The sequence below is a fragment of the Vanellus vanellus genome (assembly GCF_965231255.1).
Source record: "Vanellus vanellus genome assembly, chromosome: 5".
Taxonomy (NCBI): Eukaryota; Metazoa; Chordata; class Aves; order Charadriiformes; family Charadriidae; genus Vanellus; species Vanellus vanellus.
The window spans coordinates 19,296,100-19,317,083 of record NC_138910.1 but is presented as its reverse complement, the minus strand read 5'-3'; the positions used below and the strand labels follow the sequence as shown (position 1 = coordinate 19,317,083).

The 20,984-nt window shown below is 38.7% G+C and overlaps 1 protein-coding gene across 5 annotated transcripts in view; it reads left to right on the top strand.

The window, feature by feature from the left end:
• The window catches only part of RBMS1 (RNA binding motif single stranded interacting protein 1), a 152,055-nt gene that overhangs the window by 118,492 nt on the left and 12,579 nt on the right, over positions 1–20,984 (top strand). For 2 of the 5 annotated variants that reach the window (XM_082483336.1, XM_082483335.1), the window contains exons 5-9: positions 6,714–6,871; positions 10,144–10,223; positions 18,702–18,817; positions 19,695–19,744; positions 19,841–19,934. In XM_082483336.1, coding sequence (XP_082339462.1) covers positions 6,714–6,871; positions 10,144–10,223; positions 18,702–18,817; positions 19,695–19,744; positions 19,841–19,934 — 498 coding nt within the window. The remainder of the gene's footprint in view (positions 1–6,713; positions 6,872–10,143; positions 10,224–18,701; positions 18,818–19,694; positions 19,745–19,840; positions 19,935–20,984) is intronic. The other 3 variants (XR_014269206.1, XM_082483334.1, XM_082483337.1) reach the window with 2 other exon arrangements.

Genomic DNA, 20,984 nt, shown 5'->3' with positions numbered 1-20,984 from the left:
CTCAAAGCAACAGACCAAACTCTCCGAAAGTCATTACAGATTTTAGTTTGTGATAAGTATTAACCCATTGTCTGAGTTCACGTTGATCCTCCAGAACCCAGAGATTACAAGAATCTGTAATCTTTGTATTTTTTACTAATGGTTACAAAGGCAGACTGTGACGCACTCACTCACCATGTGCCGGTAGCTTTATCTTTCTTTCCAGTTAATTTCAACGCAGGAGCATTTTTTTATATTCTAAACTTACTTTAGGTGATTTCTTCCAAGCATATTTGGAAAAGATGAACTGTCACGCTATATAAAGTGTGAACTGCGTAGCAGGTATGGGTCTTCTGGGTGGAAAAGGCTGCTTAGCCACTTGTCCTCATCTCCATAACAGCAATCAAGGCTTTTCCACAGCTATTAAACATAATGTATTAAAGGCAGTCTTCCTTTATGTTGCTGATGAAGAGCATGGTTTTGAGTTAGCAAAAATGAGAAACAGCTAACTTTTGTGACTTTTAATAATGTATTGCTTTTTGTGCTTGTCTTCACTGTGGCAACCTTCTGGAGAATTAAATCAGTTTTCATTCCTACAGAGTAAAGCAAGAAAATAAGTTTAGGTTACCATGGTAGCTAGTGCACTTAATCTAACTAGAGAAGGTAGGCATATTGCGGTTTTTTTCATTCTGCATCTGGGCTTCTGAATGCCAAAGAACACATGACGGGCAAACAGGAGCTAACTCAGGCAGATTTTAGCAACTGTCTTGTGAGAAAAACTTTCTTTTTACCTAGTTAGTAGTACTTTCTGTAGGCAATAGTATTAAACCCTACTGTAATAGACTGTTTTAAGTAAATATAATCTAATTTCCTCCTTTAATTTGTAAAACTTCTTAAAAGTCGTTATAAAATAAATTGAAGGTAAGCCGAATTTTGCTTACCTGGGGGCTAAATGACCATCATTTCAGGAGCTGCATTTGCATTAAATAAGACGCTTAACAACCACTTCCCTCGAGGACACAGCTTCAGCCCACAAAAGTCTTATCCCAGTTGCAAAGCAGTGCTGCGGCTTGTTCGGACAAGGGTCCAGTGCTCTGTTATGAGCCATGGTGGGCTTATTCAGCTTTCTATTGAAAACGGTGGCATCCATGAGGCAGAACTCCCAGGGAGCACCTTGGTGGCCTTCTAGCAAAGGGAAAGCAAGAACGCCAAGAATCAAAAGGGGAATGATTGCAGTGATGGTCTGATTGCAAACTTGAACACTATGCTTATTGTAGTTCAAAATTCCTTTTCGTACAGTTGTTATTCCTCTCTGTAATACAGATGTGCCTGTGAAAAATGAGTTAAAATGTTTAGCTTCTTAATCATATGTAGTGTTTATGCAGTTCTGGAGAACAAGTGAAGATTATGGTAGTGATTTTTCCACTGAATTGTCTTGTTAACAGTCTGTGGTCAGACAGTATTAAAACTGTGGCTAAAACAGACATATTTCAGTGAGACACAGGCCAATTGTAAGTTTTAAAGTAGTTCCTATACAAAGGCAGACAAGCATTTAATCCCTTCCCTATCAGCCAGAGGATCTTCCATGCTGTGAGCAGTGCCTCGTCACATGTTTCTGAATGGCTATCTGTTCGCTCTGACCTTACACAGAGCAAGAGAAAACAGATGTCTTATCATTTTGCCAAGTTTCTTGCTTGCAATTTAGGAACGGTTCCACACGCACAGGGAGGTTTTTGTTAATTTCTTTCAGATGATGGTGGAGCATTTCACATTATGTAGAACTCTCCTGATCACCGCTTTTGTACAGAAATGAGCATTAGCAATTGATTATTCCTATCCCTTTTATGAGAAATACTGTATCTTGTAGTCAGCTTATTAAGTTAGGGCTGTAAGTGCTTTTTAGGAATGAGAAATGCATTAACCTGCAAGAGCACTGTTCTGCATCTTTGTATTACTATGTTCTGCTAGAGAAGTCCTGGACGTGCAGCTAAAGGTGTTTGGTAAGAAAAGACCAATAGAAACTTGTTGACACAAATTGCTAAAAATAAGACTTCCTAGTTTCCTTGGTCAGACGGATACTTACAGTAGCCCCCAAATTCCCTGACCTTGCCCGTAATCTGCAAATATTGAGCACTTTCAGTGTCTCTCAGGACCTGCTAAGGTTCTGTTAACTGAGGAGACCCTGCATGAGATATGAAGACTCTCAAATGAAGCAGTTTTCCTAAATAATTTAGAATTTAAAAAAACAAAACAAAATTAAATGGTTCGGTGGTTTATTTTCACATTAGCTTGCTACCCTAAAGTAGGAACATTTCCACTGCCTTTAGTAATTCTTTTTGATCATTCCCATAAAATAGTAGAAATAATTTAAAGAGACTTACGATTTCTAAGGTGAAAGCAGCTTATGTGGTTTAATGGATTTTAAGCCCAGGGAAACCCCCTACCTTTGAAAGTGCTTAGAACGATTACAGTGTATAGGCAAGGTTTGAGCTGAGGTGTTATGTTTCCAAGTTTTTTGCTGAATTCCAGAATAAAAATTAGAAGTGTGGATAGCAAAGGAATTATTTTTCTCTTCTGAAACAGAACTGTAATAACCATGTGAATTAAACTATGGTGAGGCAGGTTTGGGTAAGGGGGGAAGTCACAGAACTTAATGTCTTAAACTGCTGTTTGCCAGAGAAACAGAGGGACGAATTAAAGAGTTTGTCTCTCTCCTAACTTCCTGGATTTTTAACTGTTTAACCATTTTCCGTGCCAAAACCTTGTATAAAAGCAAACATCTGTTTGTACGATGCCTTTTGTGTAAGACAGGATAAAGATGGATGGGGAGTCCTAGTTGCGGTTGCCATTTGGAAGTCAGCTTGGAAATCCAGCGTATTCTAAGGGGAAGGAAATTACTTTGCTGCTTATGATCTCCCAAAACGTACCCAGATAGCTGTTTTAAGGTTTAGTAGTCTTGTGGAGATGACAGAAGCTGCATGGTGACGTAAGTCATTAACAGGAGGAGAGGAGGTGTTTTGCACATAAATAGGTACGTTTTTTCTGCTACCAAAGAGTATAAAATTCCAAATACACTCTAGAACAAGTTCAGTCTTGCTTTAGGTCTACCCCAACAGTATTATCTTAGTATTGTAAATGAGCTCTTTTGAGAACCAATGGCAGTCTTTTTTTTTCCTGCAAAGTGGTGCATTAAATTAATCTATCCGAACCTCGTTGGTCTCGCTGATGCCCATGAGTCCCTTCCAACTTGAGATATTCTATGATTCTATGATTTGTCCTTATCGCTGAACTGCCGCTGCTCCGTGAACCGTGGTGCACTGCGGCATGCGTTTGTTGGCATTTCGACTATTTTGTTCTGGGACAGTTACAGATGAATCAAATTTCAACTCGTATTCCAGGATTTCAGTGTGACATCCTCATCTGTTGGCCACTTTTTTTGCTCTTCCTCTCCTACGTCTGCCATCTTTAGCAATTCTAGCTACAGGCTCCCCCTTTTCCACTGTGGTCAGTATGTCCTGTCGAAAGATCAAAAGCAGAAATAACGGAATCCCTGGGATTATTTGGGCTGTAATAGACTGACATACAGAAAGTGTCAGGAAAGCAGAATTAAGTCCTTTCCAGTTACCCATCCAGCATGCACCTGACCAAAACCCAGTCCAGTTAGTAATACAAAGTCCGGATTGTTTCATGGGCTGCAAGTCAAATTTTTCCGTCACAAAATGCTTTCTGTTCAGAGAAAGCAATTTCCTTAGACCAATTTCCTCAAATGCACTTTTTTTTTTTTTTTTTTTTTTTTTTTCCTCCGTTCCTAAGGGATTTGCAATGTGGGTTAGCGGTAAAGTCAGTAATACTCTCTCAAAGTTGAGCATTCCCTTCTCTAGCAGTGTCGTTACGTGATTTTTATGGCGTGACATTTTTCTCTGCTAGGTGGATAGGTACAAGTCTCGAGCTTCCCAGCGTGTATGGAGGAAGATCTTCATGTGTTACAGTGAATCGCAGAAGGTCTTTGTGTCCCTTTCGGCAAGGAAAGCTCATGATCTCTCATCCTGAGTACACTGCCTGTATAACGCAGAAGCGTGGTAACCCCCTAGGCTGGAATAGGAGCCCGAGAGAAAGGGGAATGTGATCTCCCCAGTCACCTGAATAGATTGCTCTGACATTCTGCAGTTGACTGAATTTCTTTCTCTATTAGGTGTTTCTGAATGTAAGCATTTCTTTTTTTTTTTAATTTTTTTTTTTTGCATATAAATTACATTTTTTATTACTGTGAACAAAATGGGACCTTTTTTTCTCTTTCCAAATGTTGTTAGGCTTTTTAAATGAGAAAATTTTTATAGTATGATTCAGATTTTCTGTTATTATAGAATAAAAACACTAGCAAATTAGATGAAAATATGCCAAGGGTCTGAGTTTCCAGCTTGTATACTATTTTAGGTTTTTAGGGAAGTTTTAGGACATTTGTGTGCGTTATATTTTACAGCTTATAATAAAAAGTAAAAAAAATGTGAATTTTTTTCTTTCAAATACTATTCTGAGGTTCCGGAAATTAGCTACAAATATAGCTACAAATACAATTCTGTGATCCTCGTGGCTAAAACCTCCTATAAAGCTTTTGCTAATAGTGTTTATTTAAGAAGGAAATAAGCCTGTATATATCAAGGGACAAAACTAAATGGGTTAATACAGTTTAAGTAGCAAACTAATTCTGAAAACGTGAAAGCTGGCTTCATTTCGCATTCCTACCTGAGGAAATTTGAACTGTATGGCAAAGATGGAAGTACTGTAGTAACATAGGTTTTCCCATCGTGGTTGAACGCTGCCCAGGAGTGAATATTACTGTCAGCTCTGGCCTCTCGGTGACTCCATTTGCTTGTCTTCTCTTTCTGCTGATTTTTCTAATACGAAAGAAAAATCAGATGTTCTAAGATACAAACTTCTATGTGTACTGTATAGATTCAGTGTTTTGGGGGGGATGCGTATTCCCACTAGGCAATGCAAGGAAAACATATGTGGTAGTCCAATGCCGTTTGTAATGGACTGTAAAGGGACTGACTAGAATAACACTCGGGCACTTGGAAAAGGTTGTGTTCTGGAAGGTATGTGGGATTTCGGTGTGGTTAGGAATTGCAGTCGGATCAATGGCACAGCGTGCAGGTCACAAGAATGCAATGGCAACGTATTTCCCTTTTATAGGTCCTTTGGTGCTGAAGTCTCTTAAAAACCTTTACAGAAAACCTGAAAGCCCTTTCTAAATGAATGTGAGATTTGGGGTGAAAACACAAATAGCAAAGGTCCATGAGCATAGAATTTGCTTCTCCATTTTTGAGTTTCATTAAGTTTTTGGAACATGAGAATTCATTTCTGTGCCTAAAAGGCGCGACCTTCCCCTCCCAGTCCCCACTCCTTTCCTTTGTGCTAGGGAAAACCAACCCCAGCTGAGAGGTGATATCCAGGATAGCAAATTATTTAATTATGCAATATGCTACCAAAGGTACTGAGATGTTATTAATATAAGGGCAGCTTAAGGACAAATTGCTGTCTACTGTGCCTGAGAAAGTATCACCATCCATGGAGGTATAATCGCTTTTAAAAATGCTTTAATTCCAACAGGGAAGTATTGTGTTTTTGTTTTCTGGTTTGATTCAAACTTCGCTGCAAGTCACTTAGCCCTTTTGTACAGAATAAAAATACACTGAGGACTGTGCCAGCAAAATTGTATTTGTTTTAGATCATATCATACCTAATGCCAAAAAAGTTCTATGGAATATAATGCATCCTGCACAGACTTTGATCTGTACAGTGATCCACACTGATGACATCGAGGTTTTCCACAACTGAAAGGGACAAGTCATATAGATCTGTGTAGATTAAGAACGTATTTAATCGTGGAGCATGGCCAGCAATTAACAGTATGAGCAGGAGGCAAGAGATGCTCGCTAACCACAGCTGGAGAATCTGTAGACTAACACTAGAAATGATCAATCTCAAGAAAACTGTTTCTTTGATTGGGATGGAATTTCATAGATCACACAAAGTAGGTAGCCTAAGGTCAGGGGAAGGGCAAAGACGTGAATCGCTCATCTCCTGGCTGCTCTCTTCTGTCATTTTGTCTCTTTCTAGAGAAAGTTTTTGGAAGACTTTTGTATTGTCTAAATGCATAATCTAAAAGTTTGATGAAAACTCAAAAACATTCATGGGTGGGAGAAGATGACAGTGTCCCACTCACTTCTGTGTGTATCAGCCTATATTTGTGGTAGTATTTTGGCAATGTGCATACTCTTAAATGCATTGTCTCCTTTTTTCCCCGAATTACTTTCAAATTGTCATTCCAGTCTTTTCTCTTTTTAATTTACATCTGATTTTTTTTAGCTTTCCATTAGTTCTGTATTTCCTTGTCTGCTAATTTCTTTCCTTTATCTTGTTTTTGCCTTTTTTTCCTTCTTTCAGAAAAATCTGAAGCATGAAGTTGTAATACGGACTATAAACCGGTCAATTATTCACCTTTATCTCCACTTAAAAATGTCGTTGTCAGCAGTAATAGGGGGAGGGGAATTCTCAGGAATGCTGTATACAGTGACAAAAGATGGAGGTCACTAGTACCAGGGAAGAGCAGCCTTTAGAAAAGGGCCTGAGAAGGGAAAACCTGTACCAGTAGTTATATGTAGTTGTTATATTTTATATTCAAAATGTCTTTTCAGTGCATAAGTAATAAGCTGGTTTTAATTCTCTTTCAGCAACAAGAACAAGATCCGACTAACTTATACATTTCCAATTTGCCGCTTTCAATGGATGAGCAGGAGCTGGAGAACATGCTGAAACCGTTTGGGCAGGTTATCTCCACGAGGATACTGCGGGACTCGAGTGGGACGAGCCGTGGTGTTGGCTTTGCAAGGTACTTCAGTGGCGTTAGCCGCGTTGCAGCTTTTTTCCTTTTTTTCAATAAAAAGGCAGGAATAGGAGGAAAAGGCAGAAATTATTGAACATGATCGAGCTTTTAAAGAAAAGAGAGGTCTAGATGGAGATACCAGTAGGGTTTTGTTCGTTCTTTGGTAAAGCAACTATGGCGCTCTCATCTCGCTTAGATGGCTAAATCTGAATCTGTTGCTCCTGTAGGACAACTGTCTGGAATAGCAGTTCACTCTCCACTGCTTCCTCCTCTTCTCTCTACTTCTCCTTTCTCCTCTATCCCTGAACCAGTAAGCGAGAGTTATGCAGTGCTTCACAGAAACTTCTGTAACATTTCTGGCTTCTGAGGCTTTAATTTAAGGCAGGAAGACCATAAGGAAGAACATACCCCCCCCACACACACTTTTTTTTTTTCTTTCTTTCTTTTTCTTCATTAGTTCCTCTGAGAAAATTGACGCATTATTGCCCTTTGAATATCAGCCCTTTGAATTTTCTGGCTCATTAACATGTTGTCATCTGGGGAAAAAAAATTAAATTATTTACTTACAGTAAATCTCACCTTAAAATATTTGACAGCTTGGTCAAATATTTTTCCCAATTCAACAAGAACAAATATTTTCCGTGAATTAGTAGATACTTCCCAAATATTCTGTCTATGTGAACCTACTTTTTCTCTGGTTAATTCAGTTATTTGTTCTGGGGTTTCTTCATTGAAGCCTTTTCTGTCCCTTTCTAATACTTTTCTATCTCTCATTGAGTCCTGCTTTAAACCTCGTATGGCAACCAAGATTCGGAGGCTTTTGATTGGAGATTTCTGTCATCAAAAATAGGGACATGCTTTGAGCAAAGAATTGGGATTCTTAAAATATGTTGTAAAATCTCTGTCAGCAGTCAAATTCCAGTAATTGAGATGTTCAGCCAATATTACAATGGCTCTGTATTTGAGCAAATAGCCGAATCTAAAATTAGTGCACAGAAAAGAACTGAACAAATTATATCTCCTAATGAAGCCAAAATTTTTAGGGTTTGTTTTCCCTCTGAGTTGGCTATGGGTAGATCACAGCACTGTGATTTTTTATTTTTTATTTTTTTTAATTTAAAAATCTCCTCCCCAGTTTATTTGCTTGGCAGACTGTCCAGTTTCAAGAAGATACAAAAGGAACCAAATCAGAAACAATGGGATGATATTCCTTTATTTAAGAGTGCAAAACCAGCAAGTTTCATTTCTGCCAAAATTTCTTCCTGTCCCCTTTAAATAAATCAATAAGTATTTGTAATATTTTTGTTGTATATTTAATTGGGCATTTTCATTTCATTCATACGCTTGTATTTTTTTCATATAAGCATATGTATAAGTATTTGAGTGTGAACTCCATACAAGTATACGCAGAATGTGTGTACGTGTTTTTGGATGACATACAAAGCAAGATATATCCCAAAGTTACATTCAGAAATTTGGAAAAATACTGCTACTTGCTTAAATGCAGCTTTCACTTTTTGGTAATATGAAGAGCAGAATCCAGTAACGCCCAAGCTAAAATTCATTAGGCGTTATGAATTTATTCAGTCTTTTCTCCCTAAACTTCCTTACCAGCTCTACCTTGAATCAGTGGGATTTTAGGAATGCTTTTATTCTAATATAGCTGGAAGAGTTTTAGAAGTGTATATAAAAGTCCAAAAGGCTTGTGTGTATCCAAAACCTCACTTGTATTGAAGACGTTAAAAGAGATTAGTTTTAAAGTAAGCATTTTCTCAATAGGTTCTGTATTATACATTATATGTTTTATATATACCATAAATGTGAATTTACTTTTATATACGTATTTCTTATTCACATACATATATCATACATAATTTAAAGAATAAGCTGTTGCTGCCATAGCTAATCAGAATTTCTCCCCTTTTGCAAGTTTAGGTATTGGAACATTTTTTAATAAATATTAGTTAGTTAAAATTGTCCCAGAAACATGTAGACGTTAAATAAAGATTTTAATTTCTTGCCTTTGGGAGCATTTTATTAGGTTAATAAGGGGTAATATATTTTTTCAAGTCCAGACTTGAGTCTAAAACTAAATTATGTTGTTTGTTTCATGTGAGACAAAAAAAGTTAGATTTCTTTGATGCAGATCCAACAATCCAGAACTTGTGAAAATTCTCTAGAAGGTATTTTTGAAACCATGAAGACAACTTCTTGTTCATTCGAGCATTTCGATGATTTTGCTTGTCGTCTATGACTACGTTTCATCGGCCTGTGCAGAAAGGCTGTCAGAATTAAAACGCTGCCAAGACCTAGTGATTTTTAGTATCGCTGCTTTGCTGCTGAGGCCATTGGCCTCATTTGTGGATCTGAAATACAGAACTTAGCGAACAAGTAAAAAAGAAGATCTCTGTTCAGCATTGTCCAAATACTGTCTTGCAGACAGCAGCAAAATATATTCTTCTTTTAAAATACATTTTGTTATACTTGCATGTCTCGGTCATCTGTTGCAACTTAGTCCAAGCTGGCAGTTAGGACCGACACATCTACACTGCAACGTAAGGATGTAGGTGCAACCTACAGAGCCGCTCCCAGAGGAGCACTGGCTCACCGGTAGTCCACCCAGTCTATTAAGTCTCATTTTGACGACATGAAGTGCACAAACCTGTTCAGGATGCTGGATAAATTCTCAGTAGCCGTCACAGCTATTCTGTTATTGGTTCCTGTTTTGAAAGTAACTTGGAGACAATTAAATAAGAGACGGGTACATCATTTAGTACGTATCGCTTAGATGATACGTATAAGCTAAGAGCTGCAGAGGCAGCTTGGGTCGTGCAGTCAGGCAAGTTTATATTTGATTTTATTACTCTTCAAACATACAGACGCTTCAGAATCCTCTATCAAAAGTGACACTGACATTTGTTAGGTGTATCGTGGACACTAAGGACTCAGTTATGAATGGTTGTGTCTTTCGGCTTCCTTCAAGACAGCATAGGCACTTTGTACTATAGCTGTCCAAGTTAGGTTCTGCCTAATTTCTAAGTAAATAAGGGTATTGTATTTGCAGTTTGGCACTGACTGTGGCCTCAGACGTTAATGCAGTTTAGTTTTACCTTTCTGAAGTTGTATGTTCTTAGAAAACGTCATCTCCATTGCTCACACATGGGAAAGCGACCCGTAAAAGTGAAGCGAGAAAAGGCAAGAAATATGCTTTAAAAAATCACCAACATGGGAATCTGGATGAGCGTTTAATTTATGTAAATTATTCTTTATTTTTTTAGAATGGAGTCAACAGAAAAATGTGAAGCAGTGATTGCTCATTTTAATGGAAAATTCATAAAGACACCAGCAGGAGTTTCTGGTATGTTGCATATATTTCTAACAAGATGTATGAATGGGTTACTGGTTACATAGTGGAAGCCTGTTACGCCGATTGTTGTATCTGGCTTCTCATTCAGAGGCAGGCTTATTAAAATTAAACTGTGTCTTGTTGGATGACTGTAATGCTTGCTCACTTGGAACACAGTATATCACTTTTCTACTGTAAACCTTTTCTAGGAATCTAGTAGTGTTCTTTCCTAGGAGATAGACAAGCAGCTAAGATGCCTGAAGCCAGCTACGCGCAAATTTACATCCCACATAATCCCAGTTGAAGTCAGGAGACAAGTATGTGTTGTATGTGTGTCAGAACAGAATTTGGCTGATTGTCCATGGACAATTTCTTTTTTTTTTGAGAGAGGCGAAAAATGGACTACTTTTGCCATCTGTTGATGGTTTTTTCGAAGTAATATTCAAAAAAAGATTTGATCAGAAAAAAATAGATTCTGCAGCAGTGCCTATCGCCAGGCACTTTCATTCACCGGGGAGCTGTGACTCTCAAGTCGAAGTCAGTTTTGAGGTCCTTCAGGAAGATGGAAGGAGGTCAGCGAAGAATGCTACTTCTAGAAACATTGTGCAAGGCGAAATGCAGAGAAGCTACACAGCGCAACTTTCTTGTCACAGCAAGTTCCTCATCACTTTGCCTGCTTTGTCAGCACCGTTTCTAAGAGACAAAGTGTATATTCCATAAACACTTAAAAATGAGGAAAGGAAATTCAGAGCAGCAGAGTAAAATAGAAAGAAAAGAGGACAACAGAGGAGGAAAGAATACATGCCTGGCATTCTAGGCAGCTTTCGGTAACCATTTTATGGAGAATCCCAAGTGGGAATTTTATAAATTACATTGTTGATGTGGTTGCCGAAGCCACCTTTACCCCGCTGGTGAAATGTTCTCCGCAGCCAGACCCTGACACTGAGGAAGAGGAAAGCAGCCCTCGGCAGGCAGACAAGAATGTGGCTTGTTTAGTAAAACTACATACATCCCTCATCCCTGAAAGATTACACCGGTTTGAGGCAGTCTGTGCTGCGGTAGGGATGGAAAGCTGCTTCAGAGCACAGGAAACCACTCCCTTCACCAGCACTAATCTAATGCAGGGTTTTGACTTCCCCGGCTTGGCTTTTGCAGACCCGTTGCATTGGGATGGATTGCCGAGATTATTTAGTTAAAACTTTGTTATTCGTAGGGGCTGTAACATTTATTTTTCTATTTCATATATTTAGCAATCTGTGTTTTATGAGATGGAAAATCCCTTTAGGGGCAAGGAGATCATGCAATGATTTTCTCTGAATGCTGGCTGTGCTCTGATCCACCCTCTGTGATTAGTTTTATAGAGCTGCTATGGCTTGGACATAATTAAGAGTAAAAAGTACGGAGAAACCAAGAGTTCAAATTAACATATAGGTGTTTCTGTTCAATTAGAGGCAGTAAAAAACTGTAACAGAACCTCCTAGTAGTGCTTTTTAGTTTGCTCATTTTTATTTTCACTTGCATTATCCTGTTCTCAATGAACGAGCCGTCAAGCATGTCATTGCTAATTACGCTCTATGTCTCCGGTGGGCCGTTGCTGAAGCTGGAGTCGCACCCTTATACGATCAGGTTCAACCAGGCAGAAATAAAAAGTTGCTGCACAGAATTTAAGAATGGTTTCTGCATTGTGAAGGAAAGCGTTGTCCAGAAAAGTGTGATTAATTAGGGACAAGAAATTTGCACAGAAGAGGTGATTGTCAGAAAGTGGAAACGGAAGAGGGGTCCCAAGATGTAATCCACCTCCCGGACTTTAACTTCTAATGCTTACTTGGCAAAGTAGTGGTCTAGGCTCTCTGCCTAAAGTAGGTAAAGCAGCACACACCTCCAGAGACCGATGTGTCTTTGCTGTCAGCTGTCCTTGCGGTTACAAAGAGTGTCTAGATGAGTCGCTCAGAAACAGATAACTCTAAATGTCTGAAAGTCAGTTAAGTGAGATGAGTCACCCTCCATGACGCTGAAAAATGCGACAAATAAGTAGGTGCATAAGGGAGTCGTGAGAACCTTGCTTGTTAAAGACCCTCAGTTTTGTTGTATAGGGTACAGCCCCAACTCTACTTTTCCGTGCCGGTGCTGCGAAGTTGTGTTGCTCCTTTGAAAGGTTTTTACAGAGTTCAAATTCTTCCTGGAGTTCCTCGCCACATAGCAAGCACGTGTCCGATAACGCATCTTATTGGAGGATGCAGCTTATGGATAATGATGTGCTGCAGTCTGCCAAAAAGTGGGGCAGAGTCGTGGGGCAACTGTGGTCTTAGACTACCTGCACAGAGAAGAGTGGATGTAGAGGGAAAGCTCTTGGACGAACAAAGGTTAGGAAAATGTTTTGAAATAGATTAGCATCCTTCGGGGTTATAGAGCAGCAAGTTCAAATACATGCGGAACAAAATCGTAGAACTGGAACTATGTTTAAAGTAAACCATTGTGTCCTAGAAACTTGGCTAAAATCAGCAAAGGGAGCTGGCTATAAAAACACTGTTATCAGGATGAGGAGGGTAGGAGGGACGGGCCTGTAATGAAATAGGTGTGGGAGGAAGAACATCTGTTCAACAAAAACATGCTTTCATAATGCAGCTTTGTTATTTTAACTACGTTTGGGTTTACAGGGAAGAATGGGTTAAACACAGTCATAGGCAGCATGGGTGAAGCCTGCTCTGGAGCATGAGAAGACAGAACAGAGAAACCTCTATGAATCTGAGCGGGCTGAGGGTAGAACAGGGCAGTCTCAAAAGCGTTGACTGTAGAGTTGAGCGAGTGACAGGGCTCTGATGATGCCGAGCAAGCTGAACCCAGATGTAACTAGCTAGTCAGGCTCCGTATTAGCTTAGTGAAATACGTTCAATATTTAGTGTGTCCTTGTTTGTCTTCAGTCAGGAAGAAGTAAGGTTGGCTCAGAGAGCAATTTCAAATGCACTGCAAGTTGGTATAGCCCTAAAACTCCTCGGAGCGGTGTATTAGTTTCACCATTTGCTCTGGTTGGGGTTTGTACTTTTGCTATGTAAGTTACTGTAATAGTTTGTTCTGGTTTATGGACTATGACTTTCTGTCCGTTTCTCTCAGGACTTTTGATTTTTGCATTTCATTCTGTTCTGTGTGTTTATTACACGATTGGCATAATCTCGAAATAACTTTTGCATTTAGTTCTACTTTTTTTCTTTAAAGAATTATTATTTTCAGTGGATAATGTGATATTTAAAGCTTTTCCGTTCTCCTGTTGAAATGTGAACTTCATGACATGAATTGAAGGAAACGGAGACTAGACTAGTATAAGGAGCCAGGACACAGAAGACAAGTAGCGAGGACAGAGGAGCATCCTTAGCCTCCCTCCACTAGAGATGATACTTAATGTTCGCTGTCTTTTTTTTTTTTTTTTTTTTTTTTTTTCCCCCTTGAGTTGGACCCATAACAATTGTAGAAATGATCTGCTGGGCAAAATCATGAAAGGCATCTCCTCCCTATCACAGCAGCATGTAGCTGCAAGATGATACATGAGAATAATTATAGAAATAATTACATAAAACAGTTGTGCCGTAGAATACGTAAGGTATGTGTAAGTTTGAGTGTATTTGCGTCTCTTACATTTAAAATGACAAATATAGAGGTTTAAAAGTTACAAAAGTTTTCTGCTTGTTGTGTAGGCTTTGTGGCTTATTTAATACTACTTTTACTGAAAAATGACTTGGGTAATTTTGTTTTAATGAGTGTAAGGCAGAGAGCATTTTTGCTTCAGGAATGGTGGGTTATGGTGATGACCCCAAAATCATAGGTTGTCCATGACCCACTCTCCTCTTCCCAGTTATGGTAAAGATATTGATTACTCAGGTTCTCGTTTGGGGAGCAAATTGAAGCCAGGTGGGAGAGCCCTGCTCCTGCTCTACAGATGTTGATTGTAGACTTCTTAGTCTACAGAATAGGTCCACCCGGTATGGTAGACACTAGTGTTTGAAACGATTCTAATCTTGGACATCTGTCTAGCGTGGGAGAGGAATGAAAATGGAACCTTGAAGTAGTTACCTTTTGGCAGTCATTTTTTGAGCTTTTTCTATTTGCTTACCTTTACAACGTATCCAGCACAGTAGACCCTCTAGGTGCTAAATTAAAGCTGCTTGATCATAAATTCACATTTCTTAGTTACCTTTCACAGATCCTTTAGAAATAGTCCATGAACCACAGTCTGAAAACCACTGCTAAAGGGTATCAAGTGGTCACAGTGCTGGTGTTACTCCTGATTGTCGCACTGAAGGCAGAGGAACCAAGAATTTCCCATCAGATCAAAGATTAGAAGCTTTTACTGCTCTAGTACTCATAGTTTGTAACTGCTGCCTAGTTTTAAGAAGCAATATTGGAATAGAAAAATACCCTCCTGTGACAAATTATTAAACCCTGTGTAAATTATTAAAGGACTATACCCCTGAGCACTGCATTTAAGTGAAGATTAGGATGGTGAGGAGTCTATATTTCATTTCGCTTTAAACATATAAAGCTACTGATATTTGAGATCTTGGGTTGCACAACTTGTTTTTTAATTCCCACAGCTTTTGGCAGAAGTTTCTAGCTGTACATTAAAGTGACTAAAGTGATGCTTTAATATTAGAATTCATTATTCTCATCTGCTTTGCCACTAGAAAATAAGCAATTAAAGTCACTAAAAGATGCAGTTTAACTGAAAACTGATTAAAAGAATAGGATTTCAAAACTAGTTTGTAGTACTTTTTCATACCTGAAAGCAGGGTTTATGGAAAAGTTGATAAAATTAGCCATGTAAAGTCAGGGGTGTAAACACAAAGTCCAACATAAGAACATCAATTTTGTTCTTGCATATATAGTATCACCTGGTACACGTTTGGGTGGACACTGAACAAACGAAGACTGAATTCTAATGTACACATGGGCACGATATGTGTGTGACAGGGAAGTATTTGCTCTCTGGACTAATATGGCATTCACATCTTTCTTCTATAAAACCATTAGCCCTAGAGGAGGGTGATTCAGGGCAGGAGGAGATGGTCAGCACTTTTCACAGCCAGGTTTTAAAGCACTGACCTGCTGGTATGGCATGAGAAAGCTCAGGGTTACAGAACACCTCCACAGCAGCAGCTCAACAGACATCTACAAACCATTGAGAGTGTCTGTCGGCTTTTCTTAAGTATCAGTAGAGTGGGCATTTTAAACGTGGTGTCTGAGCTGCAGAAGCATAAATCCACTGTTAGTCGTAGCCTTTTACATCAGCTCTCTCACAGCTGTGAATGCAGCTCCGAATATTTAGCCTATGCCTCTCTGTCTTGCACATACAGACGAGTCACTGAATGGTTGATGATTCCCTTCATCACTGGGCCCGCACGCTTCCCAACAATTAAACAATAAAAATGACTCTCCCTTCCTTCCTGGACCACAAAAAAAGATTGCTTGACTGGTCTGTAGGGCTTGTTGGAGTTTTTTTGATTTTTTTTTTTTTTTTATATATATATATATCTATTATATACGTGTTTGTATGTGCAAGAGAGTATCTTACGTACTTGTGAAAAATATGAGGAAAGGTAAGCTGAAGAAATAAATTTCAGATTTAATTTTGAAGACAATAAAGGCTATGGTCATTCTTTGGTGAGAGGGGCATCAATAGATCATACTTGGCTCCCATGAAGGTTTATCTCCTTCTCATGACCCCTCCCTCTGATGACCATCAGTCATTGTGTTCTTGAAGCAATGAACACAGTAGCACTCAGGTCACATGTACAGAAAAAACAGCCAAAACCTGAAGTTGGGCTTTCAATTGCAGCAGTCTCCACTATAAGCGTTCAGATCTTGAACTGGAATTGGGGAAGGCAAATGCTATAGAGCCTTCTCACAGAAGCTGGCGGTATTAAATAGTCAGTCTGCTTCGTTTTCCTAACGTGAGTTGGAGCTCTCGCAGCATTTGGCTTCGTTTATGGACACAGTGAGGAGCAAGAGAAGCTGGAAGGTCAGAAGAACAAGGGTTCCCATGACCAGATCTCTGTTCAGTAAGATGGACCACCAACTTCTGGCAAATCACAAATTAATTTCTTTCATTGCTGCTGGTTTTGGGTATTACATATGCAAAATGCAATACACGTGGATAATTCTCGTTCCATTTTTTCTTCCTCTTTAAATTTGTCGTGTTTCTAATGCACCATAGAACATATTTCATCATTTAAAATTTAGCGGTTTTCAGTTACCTACTGAAAAAAATATTTGTTCTTAAAATAGATTTTTATGAACCTTTTATTCAAACAGTTCAACAGGTTTACTCTGACTTTTTTTTTTTTTTTCAAAAAATTATCTTTATCTTGAGACAGTGATGGGAAACGTAAGCACAAATAACGGTTTCAGACAAATTTTGTACAATTCACTGTGGGGGTTTTTAATGAAAACATAGTGCAGCTTTAAATGAAGTATTTACTACCTGTGAGTGCTATAATACAGAATCACAGGGCTAGAAACCCTTAGGTATTTTCTGATGTCTTTATAAGCTGTTCTCATGCCAGTTTCTTTTGACTTCATCCAAAAATTTATAGTGTGTATTTTGGAAGCCCCACATGCTTCCCACAATACTAGATGGTTTGAAATAATTTATAAGTAGCCGGAGATACTCAGGTTGGGGAAGAGATTTTTTTCATTTAAGGCAGTTAACTTCAGATTTGGATCTCAGCTCTCCCTTTCTGATGGTTTCTTTTTTTCCCCCCAACTGTGTAAAATCAGAGTCAAAATCATTTCAGACCAGAACCTGGCGGTTTTACCCATATTGACTAGCATGTTCTGAGAGTAGCTCCTCTTATTTCAACAGAACTGTATGTGGCTTAAAATGCTGTGTGATATGACCAAGGTTATTGGGATCTAGCTTTTATAAAGTACCATCGAATTATCCATCAGCATATTGATACAGTAACTTTTAGATAATACATTTAAAATTAATTCAGTTGTCACATTTAGTTCTAAAGTCTGACTCTTTGGTATTAAAGTTATTTGGCTGTTGAATAAACAGCCCACGGGTAGGAGAGGTACAAGTCCCTGACAGATGTGCGGTCAATGTGGGAGATGAGACAGGGAACCACATACCAGTTCTGTCTCCCAGTCCGTCCAGCTTTTACAGAGCAGGTTGTCAAAAGATGTATCGTGAGGGAAGAGGGTATTTTCCCAGTAGAACCAGAGCTAGTGTTTCAGGTATGCCATCCAAAGCCAGGGATGACTTGGCCATTAGCGCTAGTTTTGTGCCAAAATTTTAAAAGTCAAGCTCTTTGCCAGGTTATGAGTCTCTGAGCTTTTCAATACCAACCGTCTTTTGTAAATGCAGACAGAGTGAAGAGCCCATCAGCGCTGGGCGTGTTTATACAAACAGATTTTGTTGCACGTTACAGATATGCTAAAGTTTTTCTTGGGGTTGGTTTTTTGCAGGTGGCCCTCCCACCCCATGTGTTTACTCTGCATTTGGAAACTTGCATGTTTTCAGATCCAGCCATGTCTCGTGAAGGTGTTTCCAAACAGAGGATGGCTGGAGGAGTGTCATGGTAAAGCTCAGATAGCTCATGTCTCAGGAATTATTGGCAGAGAAGTGCTCACATCCAAGTCATAACAGTGCTTCCACCCTGTGATTAGGGAGGGTGGGGTGTGATGTAGCAGAGCTGTGCTTCAGCCACAGGTACTCGGGAGCTATTCCAGTTTAAGCCAGTAGCAGGGAAAGAATACTATGCAAACGTTCCTTTTTCATTGCTTGAATTTTGACGTTAAAAATTGAAGTCATGGTCAGGATTACGTTATGAAAAATAAAAAAAAAAAGTATAGTGATATCATTTCCTGACAGTATGCAAAAGACAAGCTAAAAGAAAAATCTTGAAGAATTTTGGTTGCGTTGTGTGCTCTTTATAGAGCGGAGATAAAAAGGGAAAGGAGAGTTGTGGCCTTTTTTCAGTGCCAGGTGGTAGGAGATAAAGGTGCCCACTCCACCCTGCCGGTCAGCGTCAGTGGAGGTGCTGTGCCCGCTCTTCTGGATGAGCAGAGCAGTTTAAGTTTTGGGACATTACTGAAACGTCCGAGGGGCGGGGGGGAGTATATTAAAGGCCTTTGGGCAGATGTATTCTCCACCCTCCTTAGAGGTACCTCCTAAGAGGCAAAACTCAGAATTCAGATGGCAGTTCTCGTTCCTTCCCAGACCAACAGACACGTATGCAGGATATACAGACCGTGTTTCTTTCCAACAGGTTTTAGAGCAGTAGTTTAAAATCAAAGAGATGAGGCATTCCAGATGCTCTGTTTGTGTGTGGCAGCTATCTTCGTGCTATGCAGAACAGTCGTCGATGCTGCTAGTATGAGTCCATGTTATTTAACTGTCATATTGGGAATATAACTAAAAACCGTTCCTCATTTGGAGCGCTGAACACCTGTGTATGAGCGCTACTTCCACTGATATTCCTTCTTTCTTCTCAGTTCCTGCAGAACCTTTATTGTGCAAATTTGCGGATGGAGGACAGAAAAAGAGACAGAATCAGAATAAATATATACAGAATGGAAGAGCATGGCACAGAGAAGGCGAGGTGAGACTTGTAAGTCCTCTCTTCAAGCTTTAGTGTGGGTGTACAATAATGAATACTTAAGAAAATGACAGGCATTGAGACTTCTTGGCTTGGCTCTTCGGCATATTAAAAATGTGCAAGCAACTCTTACCTGACAGTTTACAAGTCTATAAAAAAATACTTAGCTGTATCTTTCTTAAGAGGGAAAAAGGCAAAATGTGAAACATTAAATCCTACCTCATTAAAGTGAACAATAAAATCTCCTTCAACTTGCTCAGGAATATGCCCGAGATGTTTCTCATATTACAAAACTACCTGAAACATAACTTTATTTACATGTAGTAAATAATCCTTTGCTTTATGCGGCACTGAAATGCACATCGCTTTCGTAAGATTAAAATAGTACACCAATGCAGCGCGGCATTAATTTTTTTCACTCACAGCTTTTTTTAATCTTTAATGTTCAAGATAATAGTTTCATAGGCTTGCTGTGGTTAGCAAGCCTAGACACCTCATTTATACGAGACAAGAAAATTCAAATGCGTCTTCTGAAAAACAGCACTCCCCGTTCTTTCTTATAGTTCATCTATTGTAGGCAACACCCTGACATAATCATCCTCGTGCCCTGCCTCTCAAACACACGCATGTTCTCCTAGCCAGGTATTTCATAGACTGCATTTTGTTCCTCATGCTGGGAACTTGGAAACTTGTATTCATAGCCAGTATCACCGACTCTCTTCACTGTAGAATTACTTCTGTCAATTAACCTTTCCCTTACTTATAATAATAGACTATTTCAACACAAAATTTCAGTTAAAAATAATACAAATGAAGAAAGAGTAAGAGAAATAATTTACAATAAAAATGAATGTTGTCAACTCCTTCTTTCCACTTTTTTTTTGAAAAGGCTGGAATGACACTCACGTATGATCCAACCACAGCTGCTTTACAAAATGGGTATGTTAAATAATGCCACACTAAGAAAAAAAAAAAAGTTTACATTATGAAAGATGCACAGAACTGGCATTTAATAAATATTTCTGCATTTTCTAGATTTTATCCGTCGCCCTACAGTATTACAGCAAACAGAATGATCACTCAGACATCTATTACGCCATATATTGCTTCTCCGGTTTCCACATACCAGGTTTGTATTTAGAACTTAGCAGCCAAAATGGTTTATCTGAGCTTATGCTTATTTATCTATTGCTACATCTGGTTTTATAAGTTCTCCAATAATGCTTCGTTTTAATGAAGTGGCCTCTTCATGCTGTACAGCATGAAAATGAAGACCTTAAAAACTAAAAGTGTGTTTGAGGAAGCACAGCAATTTAATGAGCTATGTGGTATCTTGCAAAACAAAGTCTCTAACTTGTGCTGATGACTAAAGTATTGGTAGCCACTTCTGCATTTCATGTATGATTTTTCATTTTCTCTTGGTCAAGTTTTTTTAATGTCACTAGTATATCTTTAAAATAATTCTTATTTATTTAAAACCTTCTTGCTTTTGTGAAATTCTATTTCAAAGATATTTCTCCAAGTTTTTTGAACTTTTCACCAGCTTGTTTCAGTGCAAAAAAAAAAAAAAAAAACCAAAGCCTGATAATAATATGTAGTTGCACTAAGAAGGGTACAGAAACTTGCTTGTCATTAGAGAAGGAAATCTGAAAAAGAGTTCAGAGTTCAAATTACATTAGCATTCAAATTCAGTGTTTTCATGTTAGGAGTAAAGCATTTAATAGTTTAGAACTGTGTTTCTAAACCAACAGTTACTTTATTTTGAACAATAAATTAAAACATTAATCATGCATGGTTTTTTCTTCTTAGAGCCCAGTCCAAAGCTTCCTGAAAAGGAATTTTGATAGGTGTCATTTTGAGTCCCCACTAAGGGGTGTAGACAAACAATTCAATAATATGCTGAGAAATGATGTGGAACAGTTTTTGTACTTTGATACAAATCTGTTAGGAATTTTCAGGTTTAGGACATTGTACGTTTCAGTTTACAAGCAACTTGCATTTAATGCAACCAGCGTGGCCGTCTGAGATAGGAGCTCTGTAATTGCTACTTGGCACATGCCAATTATCCCAGTGTAAGCTAAATGATCAGCTATTTTGGCATTTTACTGTTTAACACCTAGACGAAGTAAACATCAATGATTCAGGTCATAAGTAACCTGAAACTAATTAAGTTTGGAAG